Genomic DNA, 13,978 nt, shown 5'->3' with positions numbered 1-13,978 from the left:
GGAGGCAGAGCCGTTCGTTCAGCGCTTTATTGGTTGGTTCTTTGTACAGGTATTTACACGGAGAGGGAGACAGGGCTCGGCCGCGCTCCGGGAAGGGCCGGGGGGATGAAGGAGTTGGGGAAAGGCCCTGCCGAGCGTCTGGCATCGCGCCCAGGCGCCAGGACAGGACAAAGCCTGCCGGAGTGGAAACATTCCTCCTGTCCCCGGTCTGTTACCGCGGTGACCTCGGTCTTGCTAATCATTATCCAGGCAGGAATGTCCGTTCCTAGGCAGAGGCCTCAGCCCCCATGGGACATCACCCCAAACCCCAGCAGAGCCTGCCCCGGGATCATTCCATCGCTAGGTTAAACATTCACAGGGGTGTTGCAATCGCCAGGAAAGCTGAAGCAAGCCGAGGGAGAGCCAGGGCAGCTGCATGGGAAGGGAAAAGCAGGTTCCTACAGGTTCCTGCTGCCTCTGAACTTGAGGCATCTTCCCACCTCCTCCTCCTGAGAGGAAATCAGCATGACAGCAGCAATGTCAGGTTGTCAGCTGTGAATGGTCTTTAGGGATCCTTTCCTACCCCTAAAAGCAGACTGGCTGTTTAAACTTTTGAAACTCTAAATATGAGCACTACCTGAGAGGAAGGAAGACACAAAACTGAAGAGGACTGGTGACAGATGAACACTGCAGTGATTGAGTCTCTCTAAACAGGAATCCAGTGGCTGTGGCACAGCATGAGAGTCTCCCCCAAAGGCTGTTTGCCCACAGCACTGCCTCAGCTCTGCCTTGCAGAGCTAAAGGCAAACAGCCTTAGAGGGGGTCCCAGGGAAGAGGGAAAAGCTAGGATACTTCTAAATCAAGGAAAACATCCCGTGAGTTAGTTATACCTTGTCATTTAAGCAAGAGTAGGGAAAGGAGGAAGGCTGGAAACTCTTCCTAGGGTTATCACAAAGCCAAGCACTTCTGCCTTCCAGTCATGCAGAAGTCTGGAAACCCAGAGGCATCAAGAAGGGTTCCACACCATGGGGGCTGATGAGCTTTGCAATTCTCAGTGCTGCTCAGGCTTTCCCACACATCCATACATTGTCATCTTACAGGGATTTCACTGACCTGCACATTCCTGCAGGGCCCTCCAGACACATGCCACCAAAAAATCACAACCTGCCAAGCAGAGCAAGCAGGAACAGAAAGCCAAGCACTGCCTCACAGCATTCCAAGTGAAAACAAGCATCCCTGTTACAGCAGTAACTACCAAGGAAATATTGCTGCAGTCAGTGTGAGCAGGGAATAACCTCCAGCAGCTGAGATGCAAATCCCTGCAGCAAAGCAAGGCCCTGGCAGGGAGAGGGCTCCTCTCAGCTCTCCTGTACCATCACAATACAGAGCCTGGTGCTCTGCACACACAGGATGCTGTGACAGCACCATACATCACCCACGTTGTCCCCTCTGCACCAAAAAGAACAGGCTTTGTATCAGAGCACAAACCCAGACAAGCTGTGCCATGAGTGGAGCTCACAGGCTGCTCCAACTCTATCCGAATCCCAAAAAGCAGCTGCACTGCAGAAAAGCTGAGCTCACATTCCTGTTCCCTATAGAAGGAGCAGCTGCTTCTGAAGCAGCAAGAACTCTGGGCTGACTCCACACAGGGGGAGCAACAAGCTGGGACAGGCTGGATGCAAAGCCAGGGCCTTGGCTTAGGAAGGAAGACTGGTTGCAACTGGAAGGGCCAGTTTATTAGAGAAACCTCACATTGCAGAGAAGTCACAACACATTGGAAAGGTCCAGGCCTGCTGAGGAGGGCCAGTCTTCTGCAGCAGCATAGATCTACATCCCCCAGCCCCAAAAACCCAGCAGGTGCCACAGAGGGAAGGGTTACCTGGAACACAGCTTATGTTTTACAAGCAGCCTGAGAGAAGGGCCAGTAGTAAAGTTCCAAAAAAAATCCTCCCCGGCAGAAAACAGTTACAACAAAAATGGTTTACAATGTTTAAAAGCTCCGTGTTCTTGGCTGCAGCATAAAGGGGAGGCAAAGGTCTACAACACACACAGGCCTCCGTGGCTCTGGGCACTCTGATCTACCAGTGAAGGCCAGAGGGAGGGGTCTTCTCATCTTTGTTGCTTTCCAGGGAAAAGGGTGGGATTCGGACATCAAAGTGGGAGCCATCAGGCCTCTCAAATCGAAAAGTGCCCCTGCAAAAATAATGGCAGAGGTCACACTGAGGCCAGGGACAAACACACCTAAGACACATCAGCAAAAGGGAAAGACCTGAGCTCTTCCACGTCCTGGGGGTCCATCTGCAAGGCTGGTCCAGCAGCAAGGACATGGGCTCAGCTGCAAACATGTGCTGCCAAGATAACTCATTTATGGAGGACTCCTGGGCAGTTTTACAGCACATCCCTAACATATCTCCTGCACAAAGCTGTGATGATTGCAGCCCATAGCAATCATCACATGCACCCAAGCATCCTCCATGCACCTGCAGTGGTGTTTACCCAACTCCCACTCCCCAGGAGACAGAGCCATCTGAGCTATTTTTACAGACTGGTTACATGTAAATTCAGATTTGTGTTTCTTGGCAGGAGCTCCACAGGTTGCCAATGACATTAAGAAGTCCCATCACAGATGTAATTTGGAATAGCTTCAGCTTTGCATTTCAGAACTGAGCCTGCCTGTCCTGGTACAACCATTTGTTTCCTGCTCTGAACTACAGAACACAACGTGGGCAAGAGGGTTGTGGAGATAAATTAACATGTTCTCAGGACAGAGAGGACACAACTGAACACCAGAAGTCAAGCTGAGCAGCTTCTGAGCTGCAGAACCTTTGTCTCTTTGTCTTCAGGATGTATGCAGAGAGGGAAAAGCTACTAGACCATCTCGTTTTATTCCCCAGGGCATCCATTCAGGCAATTCAAAACACTTCACATAACAAACAAGGTACACCCTATATACAAAGAGCTGCTCTCCTGTTTTTCCCAACTCAAAGGCAACATAACTTTGAAGATTTCCTTTAAAAAATGCAGAAGGACCTGTCATATGGAAGGCAAGAGTTTGCTGTGCAATCTTTGTCCATGCAAAGGTAACACAAATGTGCTAACCCAAAAGGCAAATAAAGACAAGCTGCTTTAATCCCAAAGCACAGGGAAAGAACAACTAAGCTGGGCACTTCTCTCCCAGCACTTACAGAAGAAGAAACTTAAACACTAGTTAGACTGGAGTCCTTACCTGGTCTAAACTAGGAAAACCCCTGCATGACCAATTCCTGACACAGATGTGCACAGAGATGGAGTTAAAGCCCAGCCCTCTCTCAAGAGACACCAGAGCACACATCCCTGCTGCTGAGGAATCACCAGTACAAGGCCTTGGCTCTTGCACCAAGGACAAAAGGAAGAATTGCTTAATGTCTCTAAATCCAGTCTACTACAGCAGGAGGATAAATTATCCTGGAACCCCTCTTGGTGCAGAGAACCAAAAGATCATCTGATCACTAACTAGGATACAGCTAGAGAGAAGCTCATAAAATTTTAGCTACCAGCTATGCCCTGTCCAGTCCACTTCCACCCAGCTTTCAGCCACAACCTCAGGCTGCAATCTGCACCCCAGCTTACTGCTGGGGGGTCCTACACCCAAAACACTGCTGCAACAATAAGGGCTTCTTACCACATGTGACCACTGGATGCCTGCAGGGAGACGTGGCTGCTGTACTGAAATGCTGGCTGTTCTTTGGACAAAACTGGCTCCTGAGAAGACAAAAGACCACTGGGCATCAGCAATTCTACCACAGATAGGCATCAACAGGAAATTTATATAGCATGAGAAAAAAACCAAACAGGGACCTACACCCTAGCACTTCTGCCAATTACACAGCAAACAATTTGTCCACTGAGTAGCACCAGGATCCCATTATTATTCCACTTTTCCAACCACCAGTCATACTCTAATACTCAGTGTGAAGTTTCAGTTCACACAGACAACAGATGAAAAGCTCACATGACTTTTTTCACTGCCTGCTTCCCACTTCATCGATTTCAAGTGCCCACTAAGCAATTTACTGGCAAATCCACACAATCAAGTGAGAGAACTCCAGCAAAGGGCCATATTTCCCAAAAAAAAAGGCTGCTTGGTACCTACCCTTCCCACAACCCCACGGCCCCGGACCGTTTCCAAGGTGCCAGACAAGCTGAATATCCTCCAGTGCCGCTCTCGGAGCTGCACCACCTCACTGTCCAGGTTCTCCAGGCGGATACAGTAGCGCCACTGGGCAGAAGAAAGACTCTCATCAAGAGCTGAAATCAGCTGCAACCAGTTGATAACCTACAGCTGGCACTGGGAAACAGCTGCCAGGCATAGGCTACTCTCCCTCAGAGCTTATCACGCTGCAGTGATGCCACAGCAAATTAACTCCTTCCCTTTAGCTGCTCCGTGATACAAAAGGCACTTACCCAGTAGACATGGGAATTCTGGGCTTCCTGTCAAGAGAAACAAAAGACTTTAGCAGCTGCCCTTGGACACGTGGTGCCAAAAACCTCTTCAGCTGTCACCAGAGCACCAGCACAAGGGCTCTCACTCCGTGCCAGGGTGACGCAGGCAACTCACATGAGCACAGACAGCTGCTCTCTGAGGCCTTCCATCAGCAGAGCCTGGCACTGGCTCTGCTCTACTGTAATCATGAGCTGGGAGATTTGCAAGGATCTTGTGACAACCCCCGGGGTTCATCTCCACGTTAATTACACTCTTTCTACAGATCTAGAAACACCCCTTTCCTTGCCTTCGGGCACCTGTTTTTTTGACAAACATTAGCTGCACTCCACAAAAGTTGGAAATCCACACCAAAACGTGCACCTGCCACAGCTCAGGCTCCCAAAGAGCTGTGCTCAGAAATCACAAACTGCTGAGGGAATTCCCAGCTCTCCCACTCAGGAAGGAGTCTGTTGGAGCCACATTATTTTGGATGGTCCACAGGAAGTTCTGTGCTATAAAGAGCACATGGTTATCAGCTAAACCCAGAAGGCTTTAGCCAAACTAGAGGCAGGAAACGGGCAGGGAACCACAGCCCATCACTGGTCAGGATAACAGACGTGTCTGTTGTTACAGAGCAGATGGCCCCAGTGTCACCTCACTGGCAGTAACAGGACCAATTCCAAAGTCTTCCCGAATATCTTCCTAGTACTGTTGTGCAGAACATTACAGGTTATTTCTCATCCTACTGGTAACCAGCAAAAGCCAGTATGCAGGAGCTGTTCTCCACAAATACATGACAAAACAGTTTCATGTTTATACCCATGAGAACAAAATGGCAACTGTGGTTAAATGTCACTTCTCCAGTAAGCAGAAGGTACCTTCAGGCAGCAAACCAGTCTTACAAAAACAAGCCAGTGAAACAAATGGCAGAATTACCAGAGCACCAGAGACTTACCCTCATGCCCATGTAGAAGGGGATAACAGTGACACGGATGTTCTCTGTGGTTTCTCGGTGCACATCCGAGAGCTCCAGCCAGGGGTGGTTCTTCTCCTGCCACGCACACAGAGTGTCCCTTGCTACAAAAGGTGGGACTGTGGGGAGGGAAAGGTGAGAGGTAACACTGTAGCTGGAGTGCTCTCCCCTCAACACAATTCCTTTAAAAATAATATTCAAAGGTAGCTTGACTGTAACAAACCCCAGGCTAGACATGATTTTTATACCATATCCAAGATGATGGGGTTTGGGTATTTTTTATAGAGCACTGCAAGCATCTGGCTCTGAAGAATTCCCTGTGAAGACAGAATTTACCTTTTGTTTGGTCGTACATGAGGAACCTCTCAAAGAGCTCATGCTGGATGGGCACTTGATCAGTGGAGCTGTAGGGAAGGATGTCTTCATGGCTTACATAGTCTAAACCTGAAAAAGAAACCCCAAAAGCTATGGTACTTCCCCATCAGAGAGCAGCTCAGAAGTCTGGTAGAAAAATTGATCATACTAGTGAGACAAAAGGACTTCGGCAGCAGAAGTCAAAGCTAGTATCACTACTGCAATGAAAAATGGAGGAGATGTGCCAGGAATAACTCTTGGCAGTGCTCTCCTGTGAGATTTTTCATGGAGTGACTCCTCTGATAAACACACACTGCCCTGCAAAGTGCCTGCATTGCCCCAAAAGCACTCTGGGCAGGAAATGCCCAGGACAGGAATAAATCCAGCTGTCCTGACGACAAAGTAGAACAGCCCATCTACAACTTGGTATGGGATCTATGTCTCAAGAGCTCAAATCAGACATGGCTGTGTCTAATCACAGAGGACCCAAAGCTATGGACAGATCCACTACAGAATGTCCTGTAGGAATTGCTGCTTTAGGGGTTGATCACTGATACCTTTTCCATCTCACCTCACAACAAGCAGAGGCTGCAGGAGGATTTCACTCACCTGGGATGGCATAGAGGGCTCTGCTGTCATCATGATTTGCCAGGAACGTCACTGCCTCTGTCTGTGATCTCTGGGACTGAGAAACAGGGAGGTTTATGTCTTTCTGTGTGCATTGCTGCAGGACAGCTTCCAGTCATATTTCAGCTCATCAGTGTGGTTTATAAAGCACGTAATGTTTATTTCCTTTAACTACCTCACCTCCATTTAATTCCTCTGGGCTAACTCCCCACTCAAACAAGTGAGAAGCATTTTCAGTGCTGCAGCCCACATTCCTAATGACCTGTGTGCAACAGTGTGGGAACAGAACCAGGAAGAGGAAAGGAGGTTGGAAAGGGGAAACACGATCCAGAAAACAGTCGTATAACATTCCAGATGATCTCTCTCAGGGAAAACATGCCTTGAAGAACAATTTTATCCAAAAATCCTAACCAATCTAGTTAGCCACCAAAGCAATTTTCCTTCAGTGCCTGTCCCTTTGAACCACTCATGTAGGAGAAAATACTCAAGTTTCAATGCCAAGATTACTCATTACTTACTATATGTGGACAATCCCGGGCATCTATTAACACCTGGTAGTAAGTGTGTGTTTTACCCTTGACCTCTTTGGAACCATGGCCTGCCACATTCTCGCTCCTAAAGAGAAAAGCAAAGCTCTGAGCTCAAACCCCAGATGGCAGCAAGTTCTTGTTACCAGGACCAAGCATTTATAAACAATCACTTTCTTAAAAAGCCACATTTTGCAGCCTAAAATCATCTGGTTGCACCCAAACCAGAGCCCCACAAGCCACCCACACAATGACAGATGAGCCGAGATGACCATCAGTGGTGTCTGACACAGGCACAACAGCTCAGAGGTTGTTCCTGCTCAGTGTATGCTCCTCTCTGGGGCGGATATTCCTACTGCCCTCTGGTTTTCTCTCTGATCCTCACTCCTTCCCAGTACAACTCATCACAGGCCAGGGGAAACACAGATGCAGGAGGGGAGAGAACTGAATAGCAAGTCAAGAAGGATGAACTTGGCTTTGTGGGTTGAAACTGAGGAGGAAGCTGACAAATCCAACCCGCTGGCAATCTACAGCAGCCTCCAAATGGTAACACAGGGGCCTGGAGCTAACTCAAAAAGAGTCTTTTTGTATAATAAAAAATGTCATTGGCATAATTTAAAAATTTATTTTTATTTCCTCCGTACATACACTTTCATCTTTCATACTTCCATCATGTCTCTAATTAATATTCAATAATGAAGTATCTCCTCTTAAATGACCTCTCCTAGTTTGCACTCATGCAAACAGGCCCATGCCATTGCCCCTCCTTAAAAACACTTGTTTACCCCAAATAGGAAACTCACTACAAAATATAAATCTAACAGACCAAATCCTCAAATCCTTACTTTTCTGTGACAGGAGAAGCCACATCCCGATCATAAAGCCTGGCTTGCCAGGGAAACAGGACTATTCCTCGATAGCCAAACACACTGTGAAGGAAGAGCTGGAAGGAACAAATAATTGCAGCTGAATTATTTTTAAAATCTGTTATCTGAGGTAAAACTACAAACATTCACAAAAGGTTTAACGTGTGGGATGGGGATACGGGGAGAATCATCACTGTCATGACCCAGAGCAGAAAGAGGGAAACAGTTTGGGATGGGAGAAGAAATCCATGTCATCTCTATCCCCTAAAAGGGAAGAACTAAACCAGCAGTGCAGTAATAGAGCAGAAAGGAGAGACTGCTCACAAAAAGATCTGAGAGTCTTAAGGACAGGAATTACAAGGTTAGCTCTTATTTCTCAAATTCACTGATTATCTCTTTGGATCCTTGAGGGAGAAAACCCCAAAGTAAGACAGTGGAGCAAATGCCACTGTACAACAGTTGTGTTGTGCTGCAGATTTTTATCAAGCTCCTATTGTCAGATGACTGACAAACTGCAGACACAGCACAGACAAGGAGCACCGAGCTGTGAAACTCCCGGCCTTCTGCTGCTGACTTCTCCTTACAGGAAAAATCCCTCAGCTCCCCAATCCCTACTGCATGAGGCTGTAGGATCAGCTGTGCCACTCCAGAACCCCTTACCTGGCCTGTCTCTGTTTCCCCCCAAGCCCCTTACCTGGCCTGTCTCTGTTTCCCTCAGAACCCCTTACCTGGCCTGTCTCTGTTTCCCCCCAAACCCCTTACCTGGCCTGTCTCTGTTTCCCCCCAAGCCCCTTACCTGGCCTGTCTCTGTTTCCCCCAAAGCCCCTTACCTGGCCTGTCTCTGTTTACCCCCAAACCCCTTACCTGGCCTGTCTCGTACTTCCCGTGCTGCTTCGGGGCCTCAAACACCCCCACGGTCTCCAGCACTTTGCCCTCGGGACGGTTCCTGGGAGCAGAGAGGCAGCTTGGAGGGTTTGCAGGGGCTGAAGCAGCCGCCAGCCCAGGGGGACACCGCTGCCCAGCTTGTGTGCACCCCACAAGAGCCCCACTATGCACTGTACAGCCCATTCCTCCCCCTGCCCTCCACCTTTCGCCTCTCCCCACTGCCCTGGGCACCCTCACGCAGTTGCTCCTTTAGCCAAATCCCCCCTCTCCCACGTCTGCACGCTGACACCCCCCCAGCGCCTCAGCACACCCCAACCCCTCCCAAACACCCCCCTGCCCTCACCCAACCCAGGCCTCACCGCGACGAGAGGTGCCGCCTGGGCGGCAGCAGCAGCGGCGCCGCCGCCGCCGCCCCGCCGGTGCCCAGAGCCCGCAGGTGGCGGGCGGGGGGCGGCTCCCAGAGCGGGGGCGGCCCGCGGGCGCGGGCCCGGCCCAGCGCCGCCGCCACGTACCGCCGCGCCGCGCCGCCCGACATCCCACCGCCCGCGGCCCACAGTGCCCCGCGCCGCCGCGCCCGCCCCGCCCGCCCCGCCGCGCTCCGCCCCGCCCCGCCCGCCGTCCCGGCGCTTCCCCCCGCCGCCCCGCCCGGTCGCCCCGGCAACGCCGCCCAAGATGGCGTCGTCGGTGCGGGCCGGGCCGCGGCTGCGGCGGGCGGTGCGGGCCGGAGAGCTGGCGGCGCTGCCCGCCGGGCTGAGGGGTGAGCTGGAGGCGGCGCTGGCGGAGGAAGGAGCGCTGGTGCCGTTCGGCCTGCTGCGGAGGCTGCACGCCGCGCTGAGGGAGGCAGGTAAGCCCGCTGCGCCGGGATCCTACCGGGATCACACCGGGATCGCGCCGGCATCGCGCCGGGATCGCACTGGGATCGCGCCGGGATCAGACCGGGATCGTGCCGGCATCGCGCCGGGATCACGCCGGGATCGCACCGGCATCGCGCCGGGATCGTACCGGCATCGCGCCGGGATCGCGCCAGGATCACACCTGGATCGCGCTGGGATCACACCGGCATCACGCCGGATCGCACGGGGATCGCGCCGGGATCACACCGGCATCGCGCCGGGATCGCGCCGGGATCGCACTGGGATCGCGCCGTGACCGTACCGGGATCGCACCAGGATCGCGCCGGGATCACACCGGCATTGCGCCAGGATCGCGCCGGGATCACACCGGCATCGCGCCGGGATCACACCGGCATCGCGCTGGGATCACACCGGCATCGCGCCGGATCGCGCCGGGATCACACCGGCATCGCGCCGGGATCACACCTGGATCGCGCCGGGATCACACCGGCATCGCGCCGGGATCGCACTGGGATTGCGCCGTGACCGTACCGGGATCGCACCGGGATCGCGCCAGGATCACACTGGCATCGCGCCGGGATCGCGCCAGGATCACACTGGCATCGCGCCGGCATCGCGCCGTGACCGCCCCGTGTCCGCCCCGTGTCCGCAGGGTCGGCGCTGCACCTGCACGAGCTGCTGGAAGGATGCGAGATCCACCTGCCCGAGGTGCCGGTGCCGCCGCGGGTAAGCGAGGCTGTCCGGGAGCGGCGGGAGGAGGCGGAGGCTTCCGGCGCTCACGGTGCGTCTGTGCCTCCCCCAGAACCCCGAGCTGGTGGCACGGCTGGAGAGGATCAAGGCCAAGCTGGCGCACGAGGAGTACCGGCGGATGACCCGCAACATCACCGGCCAGGTGAGGGGCTGCTGCAGTGCCTGCTGCCGGGATTCATCCCTCAAACTCCTGAGAGCAAAGATTTTCCCCCTTAGAGTGAGTGCAGTGCAGTGATGCTCTACCTCTCTCAGCCCCTAAATTATTAGGCTAACCCAGAGATACAAGGCCTTGAGGGGAGGAACATCAGGAGATGGGCAAAGATTCAAAAGAGGCTCTCACCCCGATGTGGTTGTCCAACTTCTTTATTCCATGAGGTCCAGGGGGAAAGAGAGGGAGAAAGAGGGTGAACAAGAAGGGTCAAGTGCTTATCTAGGCTCTGGACAGGGAGGGCTTCTCTGGCTCTCTGCCAACCTTGTCAGGGCAGGAAGGAGGGTACCAGGCTAATCTGATCAGAGTCACAGGGGTCCCAGATAATGGGGAAAAGCATAGCCCAAGCACACTGTAACAGTGCAGGGGGAATGTGGCAGGCACTGGAGGAGAGCACACTGTAAACACACCAGGAACAACAGATGCACTGTTGGGGACAGAGGCAGGACAGGGTTAACAGAGTGGTGAATTCGACATGCTGAGTTTTGGGAACTGCTCACTGTGCCAGAGATCTCAGGTTCTGTTCTGGGAGACTGAGCACGTGTTGTAAATGTTTGACTGGGAGCATCTGTGCTGGTGAAATTTTTGTCATAGTTTTAAAATTGCCTCATTCATGTTAAGGTTAAAAGCTGAAGATGCAAGATCATAGGTGGGCACTTATTCTTTTCTGAGAAAGCTGAGATTTTCTGACAGGGTGACTGTTCAGAGAAGTCAGCATCCCTTCCTGCTGGCATTCCTTGAGATCCCATTCTGCCCTTCCATGCTGTACCTGGCTTCCAGGTGCACATTAACTCTCATGGAAAGATCTGCTTTGTTCTCTGCTGAGGTTTGGCCTGGTTTAGTGAAAGGTGTCCTTGCTCATGGCAGGGGCTAGAACAGGATGGTCTTTGAGGTCCTCTTCCAGGCCAAACCATGTTGTGATCTATAATCCAGGGTGGTTTTAGCAGAGCTTGTGCAAAATCTCAAAGAAACCCGTGTGCTGTGAAACTGCTGCTCCCCCACAGCCACCCACCCAAAACCCCAGAGTCTTGCAGATAGGACAGGTATTGGCATTGCTTTTATTCTGCACACACAGTAATAACATTACTATTAACATGAAAATACAAGTGATCACAAGCTGTTTCAATCCCTTCTTTCAGGAGATGAACGGGCCATTGGCTGAATTTGGGAGGCAAGGTGAGTGGCTCCCTGTCCTGTTGACATGTGGCAGGTCAGGCATGGGAACTGTTCCATCTCCAGCTGGTGACAGCCCTTCCCTCTCAGAACATCTCACCAGAAGGTTTTCATGCACTGAAGTGTTCCTTGAATAAAGGAGCCTTTTGGTCATTCTTACCAACATTTCTGGAGGCACCAAGGCATGTGACTCCTGCAGGATTCCATCTCCCAGCTGAAGCAGCTGTGCATGATTACACCTTGTCTCCAGCCTTACCTAAAATCATCTCCTTCACCCCTCTGTCCCCAGTTCGCTCCGTGAAAGCCGTTGTCATCACCATCTTCAACTTCATCGTCACCGTGGTGGCCGCCTTTGCCTGCACCTACCTGGGCAGCCAGTACATCTTCGCAGAGACAGCAGCGGTGAGTGAGCCCAGCCCCTGGCAGCCCCCCTGTGCTGGCCAAGCCGGACAGCCAGGGTCACCTCTCTCTCTCTTTTGTGTCCCCAGCGTGTCCTGTCAGCTGTCATTGTGGCCTCGGTGGTGGGCTTGGCCGAGCTGTACGTGATGGTGCGGACCCTCGAAGGGGACCTTGGGAAACTGTGACCATGAACTGCAGGTTTCATTCTGGAGGATTTTGTCCTCCCCAGGAGCTGCTAATTTGGGACAGATCTTGTACCTGTTCCTGCTGTGGGAAGACTGCTGCACTCCTCAAGCTCGTCCTTTGCTTCCTGCTCCTGAAATGAATCGTGGGTTGGAAATCCCAGAGCTGCAGGACAGGACAGGGAATGGCTGTGGATTCCAACCACCCCAGCAGGGAGAGGGGCATCAGCTCCTGCTATCCCTGTTCTGGGAAATTCCTGTCCTTTTATTCTGGGAATAAATAACACTGTGTGTTTCTAACTTTCTTGCTGCGTGTTGGGAGGTTTCTGTTGGTATGAGAAACGTTGTGGTGTCTAAGACACGGCTGAGATGTGAATCTTCCCTCTCCCTCTGCATCCTGCTCCATCTCCTGTCCAAACCTTCCTGTGCCTGCACAGTGAGGGATGCACGGTGCTCCCAACCCCCTGCCAAAGGGTGCCCAGATTCTGGAGGCAAGGAGGGAGCACCCTTCAACACTGAGCCCAGGGGTCTCTCAGGTGCTGTGGGACAGAGAGCAGAGCCAGCTCACTGCACCCACAGCAGAGAGGGGACACCCACACCAGACACCTGCCGGGTGGGCGCTCTGCCAGGGCCAGACACAGTGATTAATGCTCTGATGGCAGCTAAGCCCCCCTGGAAACACGGTTTAATATCTGATCCAGGGAGCTCTGCCGGCACCTGCGAACGCGCCTGTGGATTAGGGGCGGCCGCGCCACAATCATCCGTGGATACGGCCTCAGATTAAGGTATTTTTTCCAAAAGATTAGTCGGTATTAGGGAGCTGATGGGGAGCTGCCCCTGCTGTGGCCGCACCGGCATTTAGGATATTGGATGACATCCTCGGAGCCTTTGGGACCGGCAGTAATTCCGCACCCTAATGAAATCGTGGCGCTAATCCGGGGGGGGCGCGGTGCCAGGAGAGTCCCTAGAAGCCAGGGGTCCTTGCCACGCCTATGGCTCGCCCAGGTTGGTGATGGCCGCGCTGTAGATGAGGTCGGAGATGGAGCCCAGCGAGGTGGGGAGGCCCCGAGCGGGGCTGTGGGATGGCGGCGGCGGCAGGGCAGGGGCCGGGCACGGGATGCTGCCGTCGGGAGGTGCCGCGGGGGGACCCCGCTCCCCGGGCGGCGGCAGCGGCGGTAGCGGTGGCGGCTCCGGCTTGGCGCTACGGATCCTGCGGGCGCGGCGGTTCTGGAACCAGACCTGGGACGGGCGAGGGGAACTGTGAGACACCGACAGCGCCCCGACAGGAGGAGAGGGTGCCCCGGGAGGGAAGGAGGAAGGGATGGAGAGGAGGGTCCCGCCTGTGCTCACCTGGATCTTGGCCTCCGGCAGCTGGGTGAGCTCGGCCAGGCGCTCCCGGGTGGCGATGTCCGGGTAGGGCACGGCGGCGAAGGCTCGCTCCAGCTCCGACAGCTGCCCCCGGCTGAACGTGGTCCGCCGCCGCTTCCGCGGCCCCCCCGGGCAGGGACAAGGGCAGGGGCACGGCCCCGGGGCGCCGCCCCCGCCCGCCGCCCGCCCGCCGCCCGGCCCGCCCGCCCCGTCGGGGAAGCGGAGCAGCGGCTGGGGAGCGCGGGAGGTGCCCGGGGCCGCGCTCATCCTGCCCGGCTCCCCCGGGCCCGCCGCCGCCCCGGCTTTTATCCCCCCCGGATCCCCCCCGGCGGGCTGGGACCGCCCCGAGCGGGCGGTGCTGTCCCCCCCGA

The 13,978-nt window shown here is 54.0% G+C and overlaps 3 protein-coding genes across 3 annotated transcripts; 1 reads left to right on the top strand and 2 right to left on the bottom strand.

Moving 5' to 3' along the window:
• Positions 1-13: 13 nt before the first annotated feature.
• POLDIP2 (DNA polymerase delta interacting protein 2) lies at positions 14-9,231 on the bottom strand. Its single transcript, XM_021550911.3, has 11 exons — positions 9,033-9,231; positions 8,653-8,734; positions 7,768-7,865; positions 6,914-7,010; positions 6,378-6,453; positions 5,751-5,858; positions 5,397-5,533; positions 4,423-4,449; positions 4,112-4,237; positions 3,641-3,720; positions 14-2,172 (listed from the first exon to the last, which is right to left on the bottom strand). The coding sequence occupies exons 1-11, from the start codon at positions 9,206-9,208 to the stop codon at positions 2,058-2,060; spliced, it is 1,122 nt and encodes a 373-aa protein (XP_021406586.3). The 5' UTR covers positions 9,209-9,231; the 3' UTR covers positions 14-2,057.
• Positions 9,232-9,338: 107 nt separating this feature from the next.
• On the top strand, positions 9,339-12,544 carry VMA12 (vacuolar ATPase assembly factor VMA12). The gene is made up of 6 exons (XM_021550843.3): positions 9,339-9,517; positions 10,180-10,253; positions 10,330-10,419; positions 11,625-11,661; positions 11,948-12,060; positions 12,147-12,544. Exons 1-6 carry the CDS (start codon positions 9,346-9,348, stop codon positions 12,240-12,242), a joined length of 582 nt encoding a protein of 193 aa, XP_021406518.3. The 5' UTR covers positions 9,339-9,345; the 3' UTR covers positions 12,243-12,544.
• Positions 12,435-13,874, bottom strand: SEBOX (SEBOX homeobox). The gene is made up of 2 exons (XM_077787644.2): positions 13,590-13,874; positions 12,435-13,478 (listed from the first exon to the last, which is right to left on the bottom strand). Exons 1-2 carry the CDS (start codon positions 13,872-13,874, stop codon positions 13,230-13,232), a joined length of 534 nt encoding a protein of 177 aa, XP_077643770.2. The 3' UTR covers positions 12,435-13,229.
• Between the last annotated feature and the right edge of the window lie 104 nt (positions 13,875-13,978).

The sequence above is a fragment of the Lonchura striata genome, chromosome 19 (assembly GCF_050655825.1).
Source record: "Lonchura striata isolate lonStrDom1 chromosome 19, ASM5065582v1, whole genome shotgun sequence".
Classification (NCBI taxonomy): domain Eukaryota; kingdom Metazoa; phylum Chordata; class Aves; order Passeriformes; family Estrildidae; genus Lonchura; species Lonchura striata.
Note: the sequence above shows the minus strand (reverse complement) of the source record. Positions and strands in the feature narration are given on the sequence as shown.